The sequence below is a fragment of the Chroicocephalus ridibundus genome, chromosome 2, assembly GCF_963924245.1.
Source record: "Chroicocephalus ridibundus chromosome 2, bChrRid1.1, whole genome shotgun sequence".
NCBI classification, from domain to species: domain Eukaryota; kingdom Metazoa; phylum Chordata; class Aves; order Charadriiformes; family Laridae; genus Chroicocephalus; species Chroicocephalus ridibundus.
The window spans coordinates 90,923,034-90,950,282 of record NC_086285.1 but is presented as its reverse complement, the minus strand read 5'-3'; the positions used below and the strand labels follow the sequence as shown (position 1 = coordinate 90,950,282).

Below are 27,249 nucleotides of genomic sequence, written 5' to 3'. Positions count from 1 at the left end.
GCACTGCAAATGTCACTTATCATATTAAAATCAATGTAATAAATAAAATATAAACAACCTGTGTCCAAAACTATGAATAATATTTTTATCTACCTCACTATACATCTGGCCCGCTGTGCCCCTCCCGCCCACCCTTTCTTAAATTTTTAAAAAATTTTTTTGCATGCGATTTTTTTCCCCTTGTTTACTACAAAGAGCAGATAAGGTTACATATCGTACACTGGGAAAAGCTGCCAAAAAGATTCAACTATAGTCCTAGATTACCGAGAAACCAATTCTACGTTACAATACTCGCCTGCGTGAACTACTCGGGCTGTGTCCTATAGAGCAGGCGATGACTTGGGAGAGATATCCCCCCCGCGCACAGCCAGAAGCGTGCCAGGTGATGTTAAGACTATTACAATGACTAATCACAGAAATGTTTGCAACCTAAAACAAATTCCTTAACTGTAATTCAAGCAATTTACAACTATGCCATTTGTGGTGGGTTTTATGCCGTGAAAACTGTATGCTGAACTGTTGCCTGAATCAAAGCAATGAAGAAACGCTAGATTCTTTTTTTTTACTTCCAGAATCCCAAGAGCTAAGATGAATATGCGAGCTCTTCTGGCCTCCTAGTTTAGTTTCCTTTTCTATTTTTTAATTTAAAAATTTAAAAAAAAAAATTCTGTCCCTTACATTTTTTACTTTTGAGGGTTTCACTTTAAATGCACAGAAATGGTCGGTATATTTAATATTTGAGGAATGTGTTTCGGGTATCGGGTTTTCTTTTTGGTATGGGTTAAAATAAATGATTGTCCTAATGATTCACGAGTTGGACTCTTGTATAGCCCAAAGAGGTTGGAGACTCCAGACTTAAGTCTGTTGGGTCTTTGTTTTCCATTCCCTCAGGGAGATGGCAAGATCAAACTCTGCCTTCCTTGAGCACTTGCTGGTTGGTGGCTGGAGGGTAATGACATTTCCTCAAGAAAAGATCGAGAGATGCTATTTTAAAGGAAAGGGCACCTAAAGGTGAAGGAGTCAGTGAAAAAAAAAATCTGATAACCCCTTCCTTTGAGAGTATGCGGCCTAACAATTTTGAATTGCTATCAATGGTTAAGAAAGTGAGTAAGAGAAAGCACATACTGGAGTTTCCACTGTTTAAAAAAACTGAAAATCAAACAAAAATTGAAGCTTGAACAAGGAAAACATTGGATGAAAAGAAGTCTTACGCCACACAAACACACACACTCAAACACACACACACGCACACAGAATACTATGCATACATGGACACACACAAGTAAGAATGTGTATTTGTATGGTAGGTTCTTGGAAATAGACATTCTTAGCAAATATGGATGACAGATCAATTGTAATTTATTTTCTTTTAACACTGTATCATCATAAAGAAAACTGGTATAAATGAAAAAAATCTATTTCAAATATCTACATCTAAAATTTTAGGCAGTGAAAAAGCACTTCGTTGACAAGGAGTGTGGAATGATGAATGTTAATTGTCAGAAACTGCTGAATGCCTTTTTTTTTTAGTTGCCACAAACAAATCCACATATCAGAACGAACAATACTGCTAAATATTCCGTTTTGTTTTTTTGATTTTTTTTGACTTTTTTTTTTTGTTAAAACGCACCGGGGAAAAGAAAACAAAAAACTGGAAATTCATACATCTTTCAAAATTTGAAATTGAAGCAATATTTAGAACCATAGATGAAGAAACACTGTGGCATTGGTGTAATATACACAATGCACTTTTTTTTTTTATCTGTAATGTACATCAAATACTTTACAACAATGCATTAACAAAAGGCAAGAAACATCTTGCTGTACAGAGGAAACCCCAAATGCAACTTGAAGCCTAGATTCACAATGAATGAGGATATTAAACAAAGTGTGAGAAGCTGTTCCCCATAAGTATGTACGCTGCTCAGTTACTTGTGCTTAACTCTTGACCCACATCCACTGTCGTGTTCTCCCTCCTTCCTTCAGCCACATTCAATATACAGCACTGAACTTTAGACTCTACGGGCCAACAGTAAAGTCGCCCCACACTGTAAAATATATATATGTATACATATATTTCTTTCTAATTACTCCCAGGTTTAGCTTTCGCACCTTTTAGCCCTCTAAAAAAAAATCTCTTAATTTTTTCCATACTGGTTATCTGCGCCTTCCTATGGAACAGGCTTTAACAAACTAAATTTGCAGGAAAAAAAATGTCTTGTGGTATGCATGCACATGCACAGTTCCTGGAGCTTTTGTATCTGCCCAAGTCTCAAACCCAGGAGTCGGGAGAGGCTGGATAGTGGCTTGTTTCATAGTTAAGTTCACTATAGGGACGAGCAGCTGAATAGAAGTCGACGTAGTTGCCAGTTGACTTTAGTCCCAGGTGCATGTTGTATTCGCTTGCAGGTGGACGATGATGCACTTGGTCCTCAAAGAAGGACTCGTCATAGTTTCTTGTTGAATTCTGAAACGGCTGATATGGTTCATACTCTTTTCTGCTGGGCTCCTGTGGAACTGGCTGTGTTGAAACCTGAAAGGTAGTAATACCCACAGCTTGTTAGATACAACTTACGGTGGGCAACAGGATGGAAGGAGGAGTAAATCTCACGCTATGTTTATCATGCTGCAAGTACAGTATCTTAACATCTGCTCAAGGTATTGCATGGTAGTGAATTGATTCTACAGCTTTGTCTTGTCATTACACTTCTTTACATTTATTTATTTAATATTATCATTAAATACACGTATTATTTAATATTATTGCTGCTATAGATGCTGGTCTACTTCACAAGTAGTTCAGGTGGCGTAGCTTACAGTTACTTTCATTCCTATGATCTGTGCATTACTTTCTGACTATTTTGCAGTTATATAATGCAAACATCGGTGGGCAAAACTCAGGCTTGAAGAATTTTAATGGAACTGGTAGACACTCCAAAGATGCTAAACATTAACATTCTGCAGCTGCCTTTGCCACAAGTGAGATTTAGGGTGACACCATGACACCATATCCTTAAGAACCATTTATAGTCTTCAGGGCACTGACATGAGAAAGTTTCAAGCTAAATGCTCTGAAAGGTGTTCTTCTGCTACTATGAAGCCGAACCATCATCTTACCACCTCCTCAACACTTCATGCTGGCAGTCTTGTGTTGTTGCTACATTCCAGCAAGTTGCCTCAAAGCTGAAATATTTATGATATGCAGAAAAAAAAATCTCAGGTGGGCCCCTAACCAACGTTTGCCATCAGGTTTTTTTCAGACAGCCCTAGTGAGTCTCTGTCTTTATAGTTGGAACACTACATTTCACCCTCTGCCACCTCTAGTAAGTCTGGGCAGACTTCGTGACTACAAAATGATGGAGCCTTTCAGTCCTCAAATGGTTGTTACTGGGAATATCGCTGCTCAGATGTCGTGTCAGAACACTTTGCTGATCCTGCTGACTCTGCGAGAGTCAGTAATGCTCCTTCAAGAAGAGAGGAACACTGGCACTGCTATGTCCCAAACTCTCTGATACTCTTTCAAAGCATGCCTGTATCGGACTCTATGAGTAGAGAGTAAAAGGCTGTCTATGTCCTTTGACAATCCTACAAGTGATCTTAAACACCAGGCCCAATATTAGAACAGCACAAGGGAGCATAAATACTCTAGTTTCTATTTCTAGTACTGCTATCAAGGTGTACGGGACCTTGAGCCCTTCGCTTCATTTCACATATTCAAACACAGGTGTTTAATTTTGGTCACAGGAGAAAAATCCTATAGTAAGCAACATATTTATACGACAAAAAGTGAGAGACGGTCAACTTTTGAATAGAAAATAGGGGACTTAAGTAGTATTTCTGTGTTCTTCTACACTAAAACCATTATTTCTGATATGTCAATCGTAAACCTGACATTTCATTGAGAAAGCAAGTGGGAAAGGTGGAAAATTGGTTTTGTTTTCATGTGGTTGGTTTGTTCATTTGCTTTGTTTTTGCTCAAACTCTCACCCCAAAAATCAAATTAGTTGATTCATGACTGCAGTTAAGAGTGCACCTGCTGTTACAATACCTCATACCCTTTTCCCTAAATACTGTGTTAATTAGAAGAGCTTCATCTTTTTAAATGCAATAAAAGCATAAACATCTTCATGCACTGAACTGTCTCACACAAAGAAGGAATATGGTGCACCACAGGAAACACTGGATAATTAAAAAGCAAAATCAAAAACAGAAATGGGGGCACAGAATATCAGAAACTCTCTTCACCTCAAGTTTGTGGATTAGAACCGAAATATCAGTCCCTTAAATTGAAATTGCAGGTAATCTAGTAAAATTTTCAGAGAAAAATCTTTTGTATCCATTTTACTAAATATTCGTTTACCTGTCTGATAGCATTAATAATTTTTTAAGTGCTTTCCTTAAATGTTTTTTGTCTCATTTCTCTAGTTGAAGAAATGCTGTAGCTTTTGCATATTACATACCAAAGTTGCAAAAATATTAAGGAGTTGTGGTAAGTGAGTATAACAGTAGCATTACACATAATGATTAAACAAAAGCCTACGAGTGCAGAAAATTGTCTGTTTCCCAGGGACTGAGGAGATACTAAAGTGGAAATACTGGCTGTGTGAAGGCCACACATGTCGATATTGCAACTGTTTCTATGAGTGCATTAGCTTAGGACCCATGCTACACATTACATTTCTGTAATGCCCACCTTATCCCGACATACTTATTGCTTTCCGGTTTTCAGGGACAGGACATTTTAAAAGAGTCCCACAGTTCTAGACTGAATGGCTTGGATGTATATGCATGAAAAAGCGTCCTTGCCACTGAAGTCTAGATTTTCTCTTGCCCATGCCCCAATGCATACATTAAAAAAACAACCAGGCAAAAAGCCTTGTTACAATCATGATTCTGGAGTGACTAAATGGCAAAATGGAGGGCTGTTACTACACGTTATGTGTACTATACGCTTCCCTGCTTTTGCACCTTTTGGTACAGGGGGTTCCGTCTTCAGGCCTGTTCAATACTTGAGTTTCTGCTAGGATACCTTAGCACGTGAGCCATGTGGCATCAGCGGTGGTGTTAAAATTTATGATGGCTGTACTCAAGTAGTAAGATGTGACCGGACTTAACCAAACTCATTGGCACAAGACATTGCGAGATACCAGAGACAGTAGAAACGCCCATTAATATTAGCTTGGCTTTTGTAGTCTGTGTCACACATCTCCAAATCGTTAAAAGCATTCAGCTCTCAAGCCCCTCTTGATTTCATGATGAGTTACAGGCTTAAACACCTTGGATAATTTTTGTACATACGCTGTCATAACCTGTTGGATATTTTTGAAACTTGGGCTGAAATTATCCATTAGCATAAAGAACGTAGCTTGTTTGAAGCCAGTGGAACTGCTAGCATTTGTGCAAGCAGATGACTCAGTAATCTAGATTTATCAATCTCTGATTTTCTTAGTTTCCATAGAAGATCTTACACTGGTCTTTTGCCATCTGGAACAGTAACATTTTAGTCTCCGTACTTACCTGATTGTGTTTGATATCTTCAGCAGGTGCACCATACGAATTCCTGTACAAAGTTGAGATTCCAGTGTTCTGAGCTGGAGAGAGAAAAAAGGAAGGGAAAAGCAGGTTTACCAAACATACCTCTTTGGCCTCAAAATGAATTCTGAAGGCTTCATTAAATACGGTGCCTGTTTCCCCCACACAAATATCTTTAAAAGCATCTGCAGGCTTCCTTTTTCTCTTCCTGCCACTAAACAGTCATAATCTTTGCTGTGCTGTACATGCATGTGCATGGTATACATTTACGAATGGTAACAGGGGCCATGTCACGTTCATATCAATCTTGTGCACTTCAAATATAAATCAACAAAATAATTACATAACTGTAATTATAGCATTCAGTAATATATTCCAGGTTATATATGGGATTTCATATCACACGTACGCTAAGCAGGTAACAGTTGTAAATATTGCGATAAACAAACATTTCATTCCTTTCACTTCCGTTGGATGATGTTACACCAAATCCTGGATTATTTATCCTACAATGCTTTTGCTATACTGTGAAATTATTCATGGGAAAAGTGATTAAATGCAACTGAAAAATGAGTTATGCAAAAAAGTAATATGCAGTTACACTGAAGTCTTGCCAAGATAGTCCGAAATCCACAAACGGCTGACGCTTTCTTCTCAGATGTCCTACTACTAAAATGCACGGATAAAACTGAGGTGAGTATGAAATCAGAAGTAATTCTAAAGACAAGGATAACATCATACAGGTTTGCAAACATCTATTTCCCACCCTGCCCCAAAAAAAAGATAGAAAGCTAAGGATTTTCCCTGCAAGGCTGATGTCACTGATCTCTTTAATTTGGCTATCCAGTTTGCTGGTAGAACCAGCATGATTGTAGTTATTTCTCATATTTGAAAGAATACGAGGGTAGTATTTTGTGTGGCTGCTGTACTCAGCTTCTTACTGGGCATGCGTTATTAACTTTCCAGACGTTATAACCAAAGGTCTGATGCTGTCATGAGGATTCTCGTTATAAAAGCACGCACCTGAAGTGAAAATCGAGTAGCTGTGAATCAGAGTTGTCAGTGGAATTGAAACATGTTGCTCATGCAACTTCTCTCATGTCTGTCCAATGGTATAAAACCTGGAGGCACCAAGAGTTGCTTTTAATACCATCGCATCTCAAAACCCTTGAGGGTGAGGACTGAGCATCAGAGCTAAAAGCTGGGTATGGGATCCATGCTAGCCACATCACCGAGAAGAACCATAGTTACTGAAGAAGTAACCACTCTTTCTTCCTTTGGCAACCTGCTAACATGGACCCCAGCATGTGCAACTGCCTCTATCTTTCCCCCAGCCACTGCACCCTCTATGGAGAAAGGAATGGGACGGCCTTTAGCCAAAGTTGATTGTAATACGCCAATTCTGATCTTCAAAGCTGCCACGGGTTCCATGCAGAGGGTAGAATTTTTGTCAAGTTTGGTGTACTGCTCCATATTGCTGCTTTACAGATCTCAGATGGTGTTCTTAAAGATCTCCAGCATGTTCCTGAAACAGGATAAAGACAGGGCTTATATGGTGGGGTGATGAGCCCTAAAAGCTAGAAAAAGAGTTTTTTTTCTCTTGACAACCATTAACTAATAGGGGTGAAAAAACCTCTTGTTTCTTGAAGAGCTGGATGCGGTTACTGAGACAGTGCATAGTCCAGTGTAGAAAATGGTGAAGAGCTCTGGATGTCTCCAAGGAGTGCAGCAGGATCCTTTCTTTGAAGGTGGGAAGAACACAAACTCTAGTAACTTGATGGTTGGTCTTTTCCAGTGGTAGGTACTCTTAATTCTGCCAGCTGCCAGTGTGCCAATACGCGGTAACAGATGGAAATGATGACTGCTTGAGTAGTTTGCCTTTGGCCATAGATGCTAGTGGTGAAAGGTTGATCTGCAGAGGTTCTCTATGCTCAGGCTGCATTTTGTTGCCAAAGTTGAGCGACGTGTGAGACTTGACAGTTATTTCAGTGTTTTTTATATTCCAGCTGCATCCCCTGCTTTGGTGTTTGAAACTCTCCCTCCTGATGACAGTCTTTGGTATCAGAGAAGTCCGCATCAGCATTGCTATTTATGGTGCATCTCATGATGGCACGGCACTCGTTAGTGCAACTACCAGATCTTTTCTTGATACCATCTTTTTTATGCTGTTTTTCTGAGTTTCTTGCTCGCCCCAAGAAGCGCTAGAAGAAGTTGAGTTATACACGTTCCTCTTCTCAAGACGTAAAGAGCTAGTGTTTCAGCTATTCATTTTGTGAAGTGCTACTTCTTGAAAAAAATGAAAGTGAACGAGAGTTTTATGAAGAACCTGATGAAAAATAGCAAACTGGACACATGCTAATTTGTATGTTGTTTCTACGGGCAATCAGAGAGACTTTAATGAGGGTCATGACCTATTCATCTTTTTACAGGTATATAAAAGGGCACATGGTACACGTGCCATTAACAGCCATGACTATTAAAAAACCAGAAATATTGCAGAGCTGGTGCACAGCTGTCCAATGCACTACTGTGACATTTGCACTGATGTGCTCCGAATTGTCACATGCCAGATTGAAGACATACAGTCTCCCAGATCACATACTCTGCAATGGAAAATGGATAATATCAGCTTATGAAAATAACTGCAAGGTCTGTGTTGCTGATTTCACTGCAGTGATGTGGATACAAATTCACAAGTTAAAAATGCAAAAAAAAAAAAGAAAAAAAAAGTAGCATTCCTTTCTTAATGTAATAAGAACAATGACACATCCAATGCTTGGAAATGAATGCCAAAGAGTTCAAGAACAAGAAATCTTGGCTTAGTCTACCCGGGAGGCTGAGATAATTCTGTCCCTGGAGGAAATGTAAGTCAAGCAATGTAGCTGCTCGCAATGCATGCGGCCCTGCTCCAGTACCTGCTTCTGAACACGCAGGCGGCATCCCTGGGAACTCCATTCCCGCTCTGCCATGCTTCAGTGAGCAGTTGACTCTTGCTGTCCAAAAGCAGAGGGCAAATATAAAAGAAAGAAGGGAGAGAATGAGCTAGATGAGTGGACAGGTACTGTGTGGTTAGTATCTGATTTTTGCTGTTAATGTTGTATACGTACCATCGTAGTAAAATTATTAGAGAGAAAGAGAGATTAATGAAATAATTTTCTTTTTTAAAACATGGCAAGAGAAGGGAAAGGGGTACAAGGAGTAAGAAATGGAGTTTTTCCAGCAGCCACACTTCTTTACAGGGATGTGAGAATTGTAGCTGCAAATTAAATGATTCAAGGAGTGATGAGAGTGTGTATTTTATGTGTGCGTTTTAAGCAGTATCTAAACATTAGTACATGATAGTACTGAAGAGCTACTTCTAACTAGCCAAACTGTGAAGGTTCTAAAATGAGTACTATGATCAGCCTGCAGTACTTTGTGGTTGCACTGCATAAAGAACATATATACCTTCCTTTTCTTCCCCCTGTTCAGTTTTCAAGGTGATGTTGGTTAAAAAATAATCATATAGTACCCCACAGCAGTTTTCTGCAAAGCTGACAATAGCTTTGAAAATTATGTCACTCAGTGGTTTATGTGACAAAGGTATTACAGGCCGAAGCCGTCCCTGTACATCCCAGTTACTTGATTCATGGTTTAACATTCGGCTTTCAGTTCTTATAAGCGCTCATTTTGAGCACATTTACAGACACTTTGAAATAACAAGGTGCTAGCCTTTTGCCCTCACAAACACAGGTCCATAGTAAGAAAGGAAAGCTCAGCGGCACAGCTAGTCATCCTCATCTGGTATTGCATAACCTGCTTTTTCTGCTATAAGCAGCACGACTTCATTTTCTAAAATTTAGTTCAAGCCACTAAAGGAAAATGCTTCTGCGCCTCACAAATCTCAGCTAACAGAGATCATTACCTGTCGCCTTCCTGCACGGTGAAAGATGAGGTAAGGGCATGAGAAAAGATTACAGTGCATTACGGTTTCTTAAAGTAATAATAAGTTCAAGTAGCCTGAGCATCTGTAGCTATTGTAAGAGATGATGGTGGTTGTTTGTGTTCTAAATGTGCAGGAACTTGCAAGTTAAGTCTAAATAACAAAAGTATAGATGATTGATTCTTGATGACCTGAAGAAAGTACATTAATCAGAAGGTGTTTCTGCTGGTGGAAGTGAGGATACAGGGCGCAGACTCTGATGCACGTATTCGTTCAGTAGGGGAACTAAGAAACTAAAAGAAACTTTAAAGTAGGATTCCCATGATAGTATACAGTAACCTTATCTTCCCCGTTCTGAAGGAAAACACCATGGCATAAATAACGTTATCACATGCACTTAGAGGTCCTGCTTTTTTTAAAAGGAATATAATAGTTTTTGTCTTAAAAATATACTTTAGGTGATAAAATTTTATTATTGGTTATTATTTTCTACAGAGAAGAGAAGATGGACAGTAAATATACAAGGCATCATAAACCTGTGAAGGGAAGAGGGCAATGAGAACTTTGATATTGTTCCTCTATTTTTTAGCTGTCCTTGTGAAATCAATATAAGTTATCATCTTCAGCCAAACTGTTTACTTCATAGACTCTCCATTTTTCCCAGAGGTTTCCTGACAACTCCCCACAATGGCAAAAAGCCAACATTTCTACTTTGAAAATCCATCAAAAAACCTTCATTTCAGTCCCAGCCCAGAGGTCATAAAATTTTTGAAACTATAAACTGAGAAGAGCTTTGGAGAAGAGCATGGAGACAGTTGTGGATAAATTGGGACTACAGCTGTGGCCCTACATTCTGTGTAAATCCATAAGTCAAAGAAAGCTTTGTGTAATACATCAGTTTGGCACAAAATACAAGAGCAGCTCAAAATATGTATACGCCAGGTGGAACCTGAAAAAACATTTATCAAAGCCCCATAGGCTCTGTGGATGTATAGCTGCAACGCACAAAATGAAATACAGGCATTGCAATGAACTTGCTACATGAACTTATATTAGACCATCCCAGTAAAGTCAAAATGTCTTACAATTAAAATAACGAATACTGACTTTATATTGTTCTTTAATGAAATATTTATTTTATGAGCTACAAATATGTTACACAAATTTGATGTTGAATGTTGACGATCGAGACTCCTCCTAACTGACATTTTCTTTTGTTCTTAAAATGGTGCTTAATTTAAGCTCAGGCCAAACAAGCAGAGATTTGGTGACCTGAAAGAGAGAGAAAGTGACTTGTTAATTTCGTATTCATTTGTACAATGGCCATGTAATTGTGAAATATTACTAAACTTTTCAGTTTTCTATTGGTTTTGATTTTTCTCACTGAGCTCAGTAGCTGGAAAAATAGTCGATAGCTGAGCGTGATGCTGAGAGTTTTGAGTTTCCTAACTGAAAGCCCACCCAGAAGATCAATACGAACAGACAAAATACAAGCAGATATTAAAGGAAAACACGATGCAAAAATCAAAGTGGAGCAAAGGTTGCTGGGGAAGTACAAACCTCACTATCTGAAAATTATACGGAAAGAGAAAAGAAACAAGGGAAACAGGAATGGGAGAAGAAAAACACTACAGTAAAAAGATAAAATGAAAAGGGATGGGGAAAAGAAAACCCCAATTTTTTTTAAAGTGTGGAGAGAGAGAAGACTATCTGCAAGGAAACACAGATTTTCCACACAGAAACTCTTTTTTTTTTTTTTTTTGTGAACCTTCTGATACAATTTGGTAGCCTAAATTTACAGATACAGCTAGAACAAAACACTAATGTTTCTGCCTTTTCGGCCCGCTGCTCTTACTCCTGAGATTTCCCTTTTCATGGATCCTTGACAAAGCGGTGAAAAAAATGCAGTCCTGTCCTTCACAGTCACACAAGTAAAGACCACTGAAGTGTTTCAGAGAACCACCTTGTGCAATGACTATGAAACACTCAAAATATTACAGACACATAAAATGCAGTACCTTGACTGAATCTGCCGCAACCTCACGTAGCGCGCTGCAGATGCCGTTCAGGACATTCCTCATTTCTGTCGTTTCCAAATGCTCTCGACTGTCATTCCCCTTCTTCAGATTTTCACTTTCATGCTAATTAACGTTCCGTATTGCATTTTCACCCAAATTCGAAGGCTGGCCTTTAGGCTTTGATTGCACAATAGCGCATAACACAGTAGATGTGGTGTGAGTATTGTCGTATCCTAAATGCGGTCTTGAAAGCTAGTACGAATGGCTGGATGCTGAGTCAGCATGCCACCAGTGTCCCCAGTCAGCTGAGGAACACAAGACAGCCCATCCTGGCATCCTCTGAGAAAGACCTCTACAGCGAGCATGGGAAAAGGTAACAGGCGTTCCGAAAGTGCGAAGTGGCTCCTCGCTGTGATTTTTTGCTTGCCCCAAGGGAGCATTTGGAGGAGAGGACACCACGATGCTCAGTACTGTATAAAATGTACAAAAATGCTCAACAGAGGTTATATAAGCCTGTGCAACGGTGATGGAGACCAACACGTATTTTAGAGGAGAATTAACAAAGAGGTGAATTACTAGGCAAAAGCACTCTACATTTTATAATTGCTGCTAACAGGTTATATGATTATAATGCTAACAGGTTAATGAGCTCACTAAGGGAGAGAAGCCTTCAGTGAAACCTGCAATAGACGCCATAGCATACACAGAGAAAATGGTTCTATTTACATCAGCCCAGCTGAGAAAGTAACAGGGATAGACTTTACAAACTGCTACAGAATTTCCTAGGAATGACTGATGTGCAAAATAAGCTAACTGGTTCCGGAAAGCCATTCCCTGCAAAAGACAGATGTTAGGGATCACCGCACATGTTCAACCTTTGTCATGCTTCAGAAACAACACTAGTTAATACAAGGTGGACTTACTCACTTCCTTCTGAAACAAAAACAAGCCTAAAATTGAAAAGAAGTGTAAAACTGCGCTTTCCTCTATGAACAAACATGGTCTTCACAAATCATTTTTACACAGCATCGTATTCATTAAGATCAAATATTTCTTCAGTTGTATTTCTCGAGGTGGCTACAACTTTGGAATCAGCCAAAGGCGGATGACTCTTTTCTCTAGTACAGTAAACCCAGCCAAGCCTACAAAATCAGCGGTCTATCACGGCTGATTTTAAATATGCTACGCGAGCATAATCTCACCTGTCATGGTGTCTTTCCTAGAAGTGTGTTCTCCTTTATTTCCATGGTATGTGGCGTTTGTTCCAGTTGATTCATAGTCTGTTTTTCTCTCTTTTAGGCTGATCATTTCCCGGGGTGAGGCTGGGGCACTTGCTAGATCATAAAAATGGATTTATTTTTTCTTGCCACACATGACCGAATGTAGTGTTTAACTCTAGAGTAAATGTTTTAGTAAAGTTTATGTTTGTTAGCATACTAACATTAAGCTGTTTGAAAAAACATTACCCCATTATGGAAGAAAAGGTACTCTTAATTCAAATACAGGACAAAGGTATTCATGGGACAACCAACTCCAAGCGTCATTTTCTCTCTAAACATTTTACTTTTTCACTTACACCCAACTTCTAAGATGACCATTAAGAAAAAAAGTATAATAATAATGGTTTTTTTTCTTCCCCTTTAGCTTTTTAATTTCTTTATCTTGCCAAAACTTTCTGGTATAGGCACTTCCATTTTTTTTCTCAAAATGGTTAATTTATTTTTGTTTAAAAGACCATTAACTTTCAACTGTGTGTAAAAACCCTTATAAAATGGTTTCCTCCCTTTTCTGTTGAAAATAAACCCATTAAATGATTCTAATGGGGACAGGAAGAAGAGAAAGGTGTTTTTCATAGAAAACATATAGCAAAGAATGCCTAAGACTTAAAGGTAATTTGAATAATTTCTCTGTCTTTAAATATATATGTATGAAAAGCTGCCATTAAAACAACAACTGCTACTTCAAGTTATCATTAAAACTAAATCCTTCATCATCAGTACTCGTGGTACGGCCAAAAAGAGGAAAGTATGAGGTGAGGAGGAGGAGAACTGTGTTTGTACTTGATCCTCATGTGCTGGAAAATGTGATTACTGGCACTGATCGTTAAGACTTAGAGCTTGCGATGCTCAAGAAGAAGAGAAAAGCAGAGGAAAAAATAACGGCTTTTAAATAAATTGACTTCGATATGTTTAAGTATGTAAAAATAACTACAATGCTGGTGTTTACTTCCACTCCCTCCCCTGCCTGCACCCAGATACTTGCTATCTCAAAAGAAGCTCAAAAAGCAATAACAATGTCCTTGCTTCAAAAAAAAAAAAAAATTAAAAAAAAGACAAGCTCATTTATGAAGCTCGATGTTATGTCTTTCATCATCTCTAAACTATATTTCATTTTTGTGTTTTTTTAGTTAAGGAGTAGGGAAACACAAGTGACGTTGAATTCTGCTTAGATTGGTTGTGCTGGCCCTGGTCTCTGAATTTACGGAGCAAATGCAGGACAGATGTTTTTTTCTTATGAGGCCATTAGAATTGAGGATTGCTTTTAAATTGCTTGTCAATAGTGACATAATTCTAAAGCTGATAATCCAGCAGATATAAAGACACATGACATTAAATTACCAAATAGGCTAATGGCAACTTGGTCAAATAGGGAACAAACCAGAATGCAAACCTTGAAAAAGTTGCTAACACAGGAATGCATTTCGTTTCCTGTACTCTGGTAATGCTTTTGAGCACACTTTTAAGCACACAATTATGTAAAAAATTGACTGATAAAGACAAAATCATCTCTCTCTGCTCCCTGTGGGAATTATCTCTCTCCGCCCATGTGAGAACAACTGCCTTCTGGCAAGTGTTAAAATCCAGAAGTGCCCTCTTTCAGAGTTTTTACTGGAAGCAGACACAAAATTATTGGTTGACATTAAGCTGAAAAGTGATATCAAGGCTTTCTGCTCCTGTTCTTAAAGAACACAGAAAAGAAGACAGAGCTCTCTACGCTAGTTAAAGCATCTTATCACCAAGTCCTGGGGATGGATGGGACATTGTGAGTTCATTTACTTCAACTCTTTACCCCAAGGTAGGATCCAGCGTACCAAAACAATTCTTGACAGATTTTCATCTAAAACTAAAGATCTCTGATGACAGAGACCACATAACCGCTCCAAGCAGTCTGTTCCAGTGCTTTGTTTCCCTACTGTTTCCTGATGTCTAGCTTGGCTCCTTGCTGCTCATTATTTGTATTTGTCTGCTATGAAAGTACAGAAAGTTCATGCTGTTCCTCTTCACAGCTGGCTGTTACGTGCTTGAATACTTGATGTGTACCTCTGCCCAATGTCCCCATCTTCTGTCTCTCTCATTTAACAATTACAGTCCATGCAGTGTGTCCTCATATCCTGAATTCTCCATCTCCTGATTCGTGTTTGCAACTTAACAAAAATCCCTAAATAATTTTTAAAGATTTTTTGACTATCCCAATATTCTGCTTGTAATTTATTTGTGAAGGACTGGATTTTTTTTTCCCTTTGGACAGTATCTCCAGTTTCCCCGGATCACTCTGAATTCCAGCAATGCCTTTCAAGGTACATGAGTTTCTCCCAGGTTTATGTCACCTGCAAAGATAACAGGCATTCTTTGTATATTATCTGGGCCTTTCATGAAACCACTGAAGAGTACCGGGCCCAAGCAAACCTCCAAGCAAAGCATTCTTCCATTTTGGCAGTAAGTAATACCCATTCTTTGCACATGGGTTTCAGACGGTTTCGTATTTACCACACACGACATTTTCTGGACTGTTTGTTAGCTTGCCCTAGCTTGCCTATAAAACTGATTACAGTAGATTTCATTTCTTGACTATTCTTTCCACAAAGCATTTTCAGTATGTTGTAGCAGGAATTCAGGAGGATTTTATAAGAACAAATCATACTGAACCAATATTTGGATTTGATGCGGATACTACCAGTCAGTCAGTAACTTAAACTACTATGTAGAAACATATACTCCTAGAGTTAAGCAGTATCTTATGTTCCTACTACCTTTGAGGTGCTCGGATTGTGATTATTTGTTCTAGCAATTTTCTAGAATGAAGTTAAGCTGATTGGTCTGTAATTACATGGGCTCCTTTTCCTTCAGAAACAGCCACTATATTTGTCCTTTTCCAGTCTTATGATAACTGATGATGGCAGTAAGATTTAATCCAAAATTTCTTTAAGTATGTTCTTTAAGCAATAATGTAACAGAAGTGAGGAGACAGTTCTGGCAAGAGACGGAACTAAGATCTCAGGACCAGACAGTTTCAAGACAATCCAAGAGATTTTGGAGAAGAAAAAAGAGAACAAGAGACCTTTACGGACTTGCGTAATGACAGATTTTGAAAACTGAGTAACAGCTCTCACTGTACTTCTGGCTCCATTTTCAAATTTTCTCAGTGGTTATTCTGCAGGACTAAGCATCAGCTTCTAGATAATTAACAAAACAATTTTCTTAAAAACAAAACCATGGCACAATGCTGACGGCAATAATCAGTTTGGCCAATTTTAATCTTAAACTCTTGGTATACCTATGAACGCCTGTTTGATTGAACAAGTAGTAAAAAACACACTGAAAGGCTGACTGTTTTAGGCTGTTCATCTGAGAAGATTTTCACTGGGGATGGTTTTACCTAACCAAGGTATATTCTACCTTAGAATAAGCTAAGGGGAAAATGCCCAGATTTCTGAATAGAAAAAGTAATCAACACTGCGGCATAAACTGAGATACATTAATTCATTGTATGGATCATACAGAATTAAGGATAGCTGGTGTAAATATGCCATCAACATTGCACAAAAACCTGTAGTCAATCTTTTGTGAAACTTATATATGCATGTGTACGCACACTTATATACACATACACATACAATCAGAATAAAAACTTACAAAAAATAATGTGGATCCTTCAACTTCCGCTGTGTGTGCAGAGCGGTCATAAACAACAGAGCAGTTTTCCTGACTAGCAAAGTGAGTAACAGAATTTCCTCATGCTGCAGATGGACTCCGTTGCCCTGAGATCTAGGCGGCTAATCTCAGTCAGGAAAACACCGCATGAGAATTCCTAACAAAAAGTTCTGGAATATCCTTTCTGCTGTAAAACTTTACAAGGTGTTAATTAAAAAAAATAAAATTCCTGTTTTGAACAGGTAGTTGAGGTAAGAGTAAAGAAGGTGTTTTGTGCCCTTCCACCGTTGTTAGCAACAAATCCGGGTGCCAGTGACATTGCTTAAAGAAGGAAAATGACAGCGATAGATTACAATTGTCTTTACTTCAGTCTTGAGAGCCTGGTCTTACCTGAGCGGTTGTTAGGAGACATGCGCACGGGCGAGATGGAGGGCGTGCGTGATGAAGAGTACGGTCTTTGCCGATCCCTTTCTATTGTTGAAGATGAGGCTACAAAGTGATACTGCGACCATCCGTCCTGCAACATCAAATATTGCGACAGCAGTCAGTGGAAACACCGTATAGTTCCCTGGTTTAAGTACAAGAGTATTTTCCTCTAGTGTTTTCCCTACATATACACAAGTGGGCTACCATCTTTTTTCTGCCACTGGGTGGCAAATGTTCTTGGCCGTGTGGGGTACGACATTCTGACTGTACTGACATGCCAGGAGAAAAATTAAAATGCAGAAAGTTCTGTAAAATAACGCATTTCAGAAAGACTCTAAATAATGAAAAAGCTGAACAACTTTTTAGACTGTTTGTTTAGTTGTTCTGTCTTTTTCCATGCCTCTATTTTCACATCGCAAGTGTCATTCTGGCTATGAAAATATTCCAAATCACATGACTGCTTGTCTTCACAGTGAAATTCAGTTTTTGCTTTAAATCATTTCTACCTGATAAGGAAAATTTGGAGTAAGTAGATGGGGAAGCTCCAGCATTATCAAAATTATTGTAAGTATTTGGGTATCTAGCTATATTAACTGCCCATTTGTTCATGTGTGAGGGAAAAAGAATCAATGCATTTTCCTCGTTGCAGTTTCTCCAAGATGTACAGAAAGATATTCTATTCCTTCTATTTAAAACTGCGGTAATGGTGATGTATTTAAAAGAAAAGAAACAAAGTAATACAACCACCAGAAACAGCTAGTTCAGAAATAAGAAAGGAAAGTTTTAATAATTCATGTTTTGTTCCTGTACCATAAAATAATGCAATAATCCCAAATAATGTACTTTACATTTTTAAAAGGATATTAAAAATAATTTGAAAGTATCATGAGAGAATAAATGGACTTTTGCTAGTGCTCTTACTAAATGACAGTATTTCAAATGTCTTAAAGTATCGATAGATTTTAACTGCTTAATGTTAAATCTAAATCAGTAACACAGAGTTTTCCCAGTCTCACAATGAAGGCATAAGCCTTTTAAAAATGCCTGCTTTCTGTTGGGCTCAGTGGAAATCGAGCTCACCACCTAGCATGGAGCTCAACGAAGTTTTTGCAATGAAATGCTGAATAACACCAAACACAATATACTATTACCAAAGATCAGCTGGAATTTTCCTCTTGCTTACAGAAAAATGATTCCCCATTGGCGTAGTAAAGAATACTCCCACTCCCTGCACCTCAGGCTACTCCAGGCATCCAACCCTGAATCCCCCCTGCCCCCCTAACCCCAGCCTCTGCCTTTGCCCACGGCATCTCTCTGACTTTGTTCGCTCCACAGAAACCACGGGCACCTGGCTCTCGGAATTGCAAGAGAAAATGTCCTGAAAATCCCCCTTCCACTAAACTTTGAAGAAAGAGAACTCAGCAAGCGCGTGACACTTTCTCTTTTAAAAACAGCAGGAGGAAAGATACTTGTACGTGATGTAGAGGGAAAAGTTATAAGTCAATGAGGATAGACAGATGTGACACCTAACTACAGATTCTGAATGTCTGTACTCCTTACATAACGCACTTGTACAAACATGCGTGTGTCTCGGTTGTAATGTCAAAGGGAGAAAAAAGGAAGAGTGAAGACTGGGCCATGGCTTTCATAGTAGATCATGACCTTCCCTAGAGTCGATAGTGAGCGTTTGTCCACAGAAGTCACTCACGTTTAGGACACTTCACTGAACTGCACCTCATATTTCGTGAGAGTCATATAAGAAAATATAAGGAAGAAAACCAGTGAATTAATAAAAAATAATAAGAGTAACTTGAAAAAGTAAATAGCTAATCTTTAATACGACTTGCTTAAGCCAAAATTTTCTATATCCAATCTTTCATTTCCACCAAGCAGCTTCTACACAAGCCGCGTCCTCCAACCTAGAGGGAGGATCAATGAGAATGCAAACACAACCATCTGTAAAGCCCTAACTTCTTAATGCTAAATCAAACTGGAAATTATTGGAAACTTTTCAATATATACATATATAATATGTATATATAACACATATATATTTTTTAAAATAAATAATAGTTTATAATGAATAGCTTAAGTCCAACAATCTCAGCCAAGTATCAAGACTCTAAATAAAATACATAGCATTACTTTTACATCTCCTGTTAATAATAACTTGCACAGTGATTTCTCTAGTATAAAAATGAAGTAGCAAACATTTGAGAAGCCCATGCCTTTATCCAGCTGAAGAAAAATGGTCTCCCTCCTTCTCTGGGGTCAGAAGTTTTTACCAGAAAGGTGACTCTATAATTCACTCTGTTATAGTTTCCTGATCATTTATTTTCTTTTAAACAGACTGCTGAAGAGGAAGATACCAAGAGGACAGACTCTAGATCTGATAAAAGGAGAAGGACTAGACTATTTATTAGTGCCTGCCTGCAAAAGGAGGAGACACCAGCCACGCTTACATAGTGCGAGTCAGAAATGCTTCGGTTTTTTTTGATCTGGATGGATGCTTCGCCAGGTACACTCTCCTTTTGCACTCTTGCTTCCCTCAAATCAATCCCTGGCATGTGGATCAGAAAAAAGTGACCTGAATCTTCCCCTAAAGCTTTCCTCCTGTTTTTCATTCCATCTGTCTTGTTTACATTAATACCTGGACCCCAGCTCTGATGGGAAGTGGATGAAATAAATCCCCGTTACCTGCACAGTCCCACGGACTCTACAGGAATAGTGCATGGCACCAGTGGTGTTCTGCAGAATGTCAACAGGTACTTTGTCAACATTGTTTCCTGAGAAACAGCATTGCAAGGTGCCGCAACAGTGAGGGAGGAAAATCCAGCTGTAGTTGGGATGCTGGCAATCGCATCCTTCTGCTTGGCAGATATTTTTCCTTCTCCTCCCTGAGAATTTTCGTTTTTCTCTCTGCTGAGAGCAGTGCCTATGAAGAGCTCGTCAAATAAAATCTGCTACAAACTTTCAAGTTTGCTAGCTCAATCAGCTCTATGAAACGAGTCAGGCAAAGAATAAACTCTAACACAAGTACTGTGGTGACTTGGCGTTGCTTTTGACTAAACAAGGCATATTGCTGTCACTGTCCGACAACTTCATGATGTTTTTCAACGGCATTATAGGTAGCTCCCAGACCTCACAGTATTTCAAAACCCTAATACTTTTAAGTCATCTATCTTTAGCTGTCCTCTGCCGCAAGGAACATGCTTCTTTCCTTGGAAAGGTAAACAGTTTGTAACAAATTCATTAAAACCATCCCATCAACAATTCCAAAAGCTATTAGCGTTAAATATTGAAACTAATTTTTAAGAGCCTAAAGGGAGCATTTTCAATTTAATGCCGAGATAAATACCACCTGACGTGATGGCTGCTTTCATTAGTTTGTTTCAGCTCTAGTGCCCGTAATGAAATTTAATTAAATTGATTTGGGTACTTAAAGGTACAGTATATAGCAGTGTCCTGCAGAGAAGAAAGCTAACTCAAAAGCAAAGTGTGTGAGACTGCATTTTAGAAACCAATTTACCAGCCACAAACGTGATCTAGGAAAGGAAGAGTAAGACAAAAAGATCTGACAAATTGGAAAGAAATTCAATGCAATTCTGTTACAGAATGGACGCATTTGTTCACTGGCAGCAATTAATTAATAGGTGTCAACTGCACACTACAGGAGGGCACAGAACAACCAGACTACAGAAATATCATTATACGTCCTTATCGCCTCTTCCAAGGTATCTTCTACTGGGCATTTCTCTTTTGACGACAATGAATATACATATTCTCCCTCAATTACACTCCATAAAGTCCAAGTGTTAAAGCTTGTTTGGCAGTGACATGTTTCTCATGGTACGTTCTTGGGAAAGCTGCAGGGATTAGATTTGGGGCAAGGGTTGGATAAGCACTGTAGAACACAGAAGTGGTACTGTAGTCTCACTGATCACTTTTTACTGGGCTTAAGGAGCGAACAGTTGCCCTGTTCAACTTTCAGTTATTTTGAAAATAAATAATTTTCATCAGGCCCACAGGAAATAATTATTTTGTCAGCGTGACTAAACTTACTGTGCCAAACACTTATTGCTTAGGTATCTTATGAAAATATAATTTGAGTTTTCCACGTTATTCTTGTGTTTAAAATGTAGGGAAAAAGAGAAAGCAGTTTTCTATCATATTTGCAAGAATTTCAAATTTTCAGAACTCTCTGGCAGCAGAGTCCTTGACTTGAGGAGATGATTTGCGGAGGTGGGTGGTATCAGACACGCAATTCTCTCGCTTCCTAACACAGTAATACTATGAGGACTGAATGAAAGTAAGCCCTGATGGGAACTGACACCACGCTGACACAACGGGAAACCAGAGCTCCTGCCTGAAGGATGCACAGAGGAGAGAGGAAAAAGAGGTGGCCAAGCAACGTGTGGTGGAGTTGGGAAGGAGCACCGACATCGCCAGCTCCAGTGCGGTGCCCAGTCTGGACAACCTCATGGCATCCACTCAGAAAGAAACCCCCCATCAGCTCCTGTGCTAATAGCCACGCATCAAAAATAGGAACAAACTCTACCATCTGACTGATCAGCTATGTTGATCAGCTGCTGAGAAGACACCGACTTAAAAAGCACTGAGTGGTTTAGAAAAACTGTACTGTAGCTGCATGCACACAAACATCTCAATGCTGAAGAGCACAGTCTGCCCTGACGCCAGGCCAGTGATGTCCTGACATTGTCAGGAAGAAAGAGAGCCAACTTCTTGGAAGCAGAGGAATCTCACTAAGGAACAGCAACAAAAATGATGCAAAAAACCCAATAAGGAAAGAGATAAAACTGAGAAACTGCAGAGAACGTTGTGCCCTGCCACCTCCAGGCTTACGAACTCTCCAGCATGCTACTTCTAGCTTCAGGCCCGATCCCCTTGTGACTTGATTTAATACACATTTTTCTAAACAACTTGAAGCACACAGGACAAGACTTGTTTTGTCATCCTACTTCCTTTCTGTAAGCCAGCATTTTACTGGTTCCAGGAATTAATTGTAATAATAACTGCTCCTGTAATGGTAGCAAGCTGAAGAAATGTGAAGTCTTGATAGGCATTCACTTGCAGGAATCAGTAACCAGACCCACCGTGGTGTTAGAAGTAGGCGATACAGCAGCAAGGCAAAGTGCCCGTAAGTCCGTAACGTAGAGTCTACTTGCTTTGAAACTCAGGCAGACATTGCTCTGAGTTGCTGGTGTTGCTTCTTTTGCAAGCTGAAGCACTGCTGTCAGGTTAAATGAAACACCCTGACTGGTGTGCACCAGTGTGACACTGTCTAGAGGAAAAGATAAATCTGATGTGAATTAAGTCAGGGCTCATCAGACTTACACAGGTCTGGGCAATTCTTCACTGGGAATTTGTTGTCACGGCGCTAATAAGACATAACAGAAATTAGAACTGGATCAAATTATCTACATACATTGACATATGAAAGTTACGCATGTGACTTGACTGCGGTGAGAAATCTACAACGGTAACAAGGTTGGGGTGATGTACATATGTACCTCACAGAGCTCTTAAATGGGATTTTTGAAATACTGTGGTTTAAATGGTCACCAACCACCACACATCATTAGGCTTTATAACCTGGGATCATATTATTTTCTTTTAATACAAAAGCAAGAATAAATACATTCGCCAGTGCTTCTCAACAGAGATAGCGAGCCTGACTTCTCTCCCTCTGCCAGCCCCACGGCAGCGGAGGCTATCAGCGTACCTGAATACTGAGTCTGCTGGCAGGACTGCTCCCTGCGTGCCACCAAAGTAGCTGGCACGGAAATGTCAGCTGCTGAAGGAGCGATGGAGAGACAGCTGTTCTCTAAAAAAGCCCCTGCCTTCGTACCTGAAGTGTGTTTACTTTGGAAGAGGGATTTCAACTAAATTCTTACAACTTCAGCAACTATAGAAACACCCTTGAAAAACAGAACAACTAGTTTTAGATAAACTATCTATATTAAAAAGAAAAGTGTTCTTTCGTTTTTTCCCTTTGAATTTACAGCGCCAAAAACTATTATCAGTAAGCCATTCCTGAAAGGATTGTCCTTTCTGGATTTGGTTGAGTTGTTTCCAGGAAAACTCAAAACCAGCAGACAATTCCTAGGTATTGATCTGCTTTATGATGTATTCTAAATAAATCTACTTCACTGATGGTTTTTTACTGCCACCAGCTAAACTACAAACAATTATAAGACGTATATTGACATTTTTACTCCTAGGATTTTGTCTTTTGCTTCCAAAGTGGGAACTCAAGATACGTTGTTGAACAGAGGAGTAGGGACTGAGCCTGGAAGATCTTGGTAGCATTCACCTGTCTGATACGCTAGTGGTTGTTGCTCAGGTTAAATCCTTCAGACTGATTCTGCTTTAAGTCTGCAAGTGGAAATGTGGAGTAATTTCACTGGCTTCAAAAGACCAAGGGCTGCTGGCTCCAATTCTCCTGCCTTCCCTCCTCTCCTAAAGAGTTTTGAGCCAGGCCCTCAAAATAACACAGTGAAAACATGGATTACTGAAGCTCATCTTAATTTGAGGATTTTAGTACTTATGTTCATTGTCTTATTTCCACAGCTTATGAAAGCCAGAAAATTACTTAAAACAGAGAAATTATTCAAGTTTTGGGGGATTTAAAAGTATTATAATAATTTGGATAAAAGTGCAGCAGTTGCTCACAGTACGATCACTTGGCTGAAGCGGTTAAAGGAAAATAGAGTTTGCTTCCTGTGCCTTCTGACGATGATGATGCCAGTTACCTAGTGGTTACAGGTTATGTTGGGAGCACGACACATGCCGCTGTGCGAGCCTGGGAGGAAGGCCACTCATTCCTCCCTTCCAGAGGCATAACCGAGGGGGGAGGATGGAGACCCCGCAGAGAGCACCAGGGGAGCGGTGCCATTTGAGCCAAGGCAAAGAGCAGTGGTGGCTGAGCGAGGCAGGGAAAGATGGAGCCAGCTGGGCGGCAGAGCTGCCATCAGAGCAGCCGCCTCTCTCAGGGGGTCTGTGTCCCCACCTCAGTGCCCGATGGCTGGGGGCTGCCCCACTCGCTGCTTCCCAGCTGGCACGGCTGTGCGATACACGCACGCACCGCTTCAGCCTCCTCTCTTAGGATGTGCAGGGGCCTTCACCTCAGCACTTCTCTCCTTTTCACTCTGAATTTCAACGTACAAACGGCTTTTACTTGTAAGTGACCATTCCCGCATCCCAGATGCAGCGGAAGTTCAATTGTTTAAGAAGCTGAAAAAGAAATACGTATTCAGGGCAGCATGCGGCTTAAAAAGGGGCTCCCAGTCAGTCATTAACCACAGCCAAACTGTCTGGCAGTGGATGAGGATTATTAATTTTTCTATAAGCTCTTTAAAGTGACATTTTCAGAATCGGTGGTTAAACTCCTTCTTTTCAAAACGAGATGTGTACCTCCCAGCCTTCATCTCAGCTTCTCTGAAAGCAAGGACATTCTTTCCCTATTGTCAGTGGTCCACCCCAAAATAATTCGGAATATTTTCTCTCCCTGTTTTTCTCTTGTCATCACAAAGCCTGAGGGACTATACTCTTCTGAGACTATCACCCAATTATTTTTCTTTTTTAAGTATCACAGATGGCCGTTGCCAGTTTTCTCTTTTTCAAATGCTTTTTTGCATGTGCAGTGTTCTCATCTTCTGATCACCTATCTTCCACCATAATTTTACGTCTCATCCCTTGATTTTAGCTATGAAGAGACACACGATGAGGGACATGTGTGATAAGGAAGATATGTTAATTACTTGCTGAATCTATCCGAGTGAGAAACAGCTACGTAACTATCCCTGGTTCTTTTATTTAGTGCAAGTCTGGGACGTTTCGGGAAATCACTGAGGCATTGCTGTACCTATCCATAATTAATTATTGATTTCCTGTTGTGTGAGCTGTGAAGATGACAAGACCTAATCTGATGAATAAAATAGCTATAAGAAAAGTGAATCGTATGTGAGGCAAAGCATGAAGGACAAGACTTCAGATACGGCACAGTTCATTATTCATTTTGCTGAGGTTATATGCAGCTAAATAATAAACCTTTCAAAACACTGCAATAAAATGAAATAAATTCATTTTTCAAAGCATCACTTTGCCTCTTAAACAGAAATAAAATTGTTTTAATATATTTTAGAGGAAATGAAGGCAGTATTTGGCCCTTCAGCTAGAATTTCTGTTCTTCTATTTTCCCCTGCATAACTTATATAAGGTATAATTTAAATCATTAGAATCACAAAGAACTATTTTTTGCCTGTATCTTGCATGCACAAAAAAACTTGCACTCAAGAGAGTGTTTACGGTAATTTTTTACTTGCATTGTCATTTTCATTCCAGCAATGCAATTTCACCTATCTTAACACGTTTATGCCCTAGAAATGCAAACTCTGTCTCTTGGTCGCAAAATCTCGGGGGCAGGACAAATACTACTTTATGGTCAGGGTCAGCAGTTTCTTAAGCCTGCTGGCCTTACGAAGACTAGAAACTAATCAACACCTCTTACTCTTACTTTGCATGCGTTAAACCATAAAATCAACCCAATACAACTCTTCTATTATACCTCTGAATGTAAAACATGAAAAAAAGCATTATCAGAATAAAATTTGCACCATTGTCTCTTATGGCTAAGAACACGGAAGGACTGATGATACTGACCGTCATTAAGAGCTATTAGGACTTTCTGCTTCCTGAAGAGCAGCACTGTAGCTGAAAATCGGGGATCATTTTATTCAAATGTGTAGCTGCCTGACAAATAAGGAATTAGCACCCATTTGGAAAAAATTACTATATAACTTCATGCTGTCCTTGGTTTTAGGTCAAAAGTTCTTGCATAAATACAGTTAAACTAGAGAGTTAGAGATCCCAGTGATTATTGCTAAGCTGGATGAGTTTTAAGGATATACTCCTTTGAATATGTAGTTTACTAACACATTTAGACATTAATAATGAGAAATGCATATTCTTTTTTACTGAAATATCTTTAAGAGTTTTTGATTTGGTAAATAAGAGCTCTAGTATTTTTAACTCAAACAGGAACAAACAATTGCACCACAGCCTACAACTCTCATTTTAGAGGAACCACAACTTTTTCTAAAAGCATTTTGTAAAATTAAAAGTAATAAAACCAATTTAGAAAGACCCAGTGAAACTTTTCATTTCTACTTTCTGCAGGAAGAAGAAGCTATAGCTCTTTTATCACGATGAACTGTACCAGCTAGTAAATGAAGTAAAACAATTCAGAACAAAGCACGCACAGTACAAAAGAGATTCCTTTCAAAATACGAGGTTTCTTTCATAGAGACTGAAATGGCAGACGTATTTAGGCCATTTTTGAATTCTGTTTGCAGCTTTAGGAAGAGAAGAGGAAAGAAATGAGAAGGACTTCCCAGCAGTTTTTTTCCTCACCTATTATTAGATCACGTACAACATCAAAGAACTGAAAGTAGGATATTGATGCCCCAGCTTAATATTTCATCAAACTTTGATTGAATTTACATGTACTGGCCACGTCAAACAAACACTTTTAATCTCCTTATAGGACCAAGAAGAACGAGGAGGATGATAGCATAAGTACAGCAACACAGAGGAGCATCAGCAAAAGATGCCCCGTGTTATGCACCAGACCATCACAGCTAGATAATTTATCTCTGAAAAGACAACGTGCTTTGATTGCCATAATAATAAATGGAATTTGATTTCAATCCCCTCTGTGCTGCTTGCATATGCTGTTACTACTACTAAAAGTTCTACTGATCCGATTCATTTGCAAAACTATAAGCAGCCATCCAACGCACTGGTTCAACTTTGCTGGGAGAAACTGAGTTTCTCACCCATGCTCTTTACTACGCGTGTGCTTTTATCTATGTCTGAACCTAGATATGCAAACACGAAGCATACAAGTTAAATAAAAGTGTTACTTTGCTCTGAATGGTAGAAATCATGTTCCTTGAATGAATTTTGGAGAAAAATGTTGACATAAATGAAAAATGGTTTCTCTTATCATTTATCTTTAAAAGACTTTTGAAAGTCTTTAGAAAGACTTTTGGATTCTTTTCAGTATTGTACCTCTGAACCCAGCTAAACTTTTTTTGCCATTAATGAACGTTATTTATATTTGTTTTAAAAATATAATACATTACGTAAGTGGACTAAAACTGTTCCCAGTCCCGAAAGACATGGAGATAATTTTCTTAGGTATCTGCTTTTTATTCAAGTATGAAAATCCAATCTTATTCTGAGGAACTGTACTTTGAGAAGAAAAATTCTGTAGATGTGACCTTCTGCTTATGCATAATCCTCCAGATTCTGGTTGCCTACTCGTACCTCTACCCTAAGGGTATTTCAGAAACTTCAGTTACACAATTCCCTTCAGAAAGAAGGCTCTAAGTCAAAG

At 39.1% G+C, this 27,249-nt stretch overlaps 1 protein-coding gene across 4 annotated transcripts in view; it reads right to left on the bottom strand.

Moving 5' to 3' along the window:
- Positions 1–649: 649 nt before the first annotated feature.
- Positions 650–27,249, bottom strand: part of CTNND2 (catenin delta 2) — a 680,238-nt gene continuing 653,638 nt past the window's right edge. For all 4 annotated transcript variants that reach the window (XM_063326147.1, XM_063326148.1, XM_063326150.1 and 1 more), the window contains 4 exons: positions 16,794–16,920; positions 12,675–12,806; positions 5,518–5,591; positions 650–2,533 (listed from right to left, as the gene is read on the bottom strand). In XM_063326147.1, the coding sequence (XP_063182217.1) occupies positions 2,273–2,533; positions 5,518–5,591; positions 12,675–12,806; positions 16,794–16,920 (594 nt within the window). In that variant the 3' untranslated portion in view covers positions 650–2,272. The remainder of the gene's footprint in view (positions 2,534–5,517; positions 5,592–12,674; positions 12,807–16,793; positions 16,921–27,249) is intronic.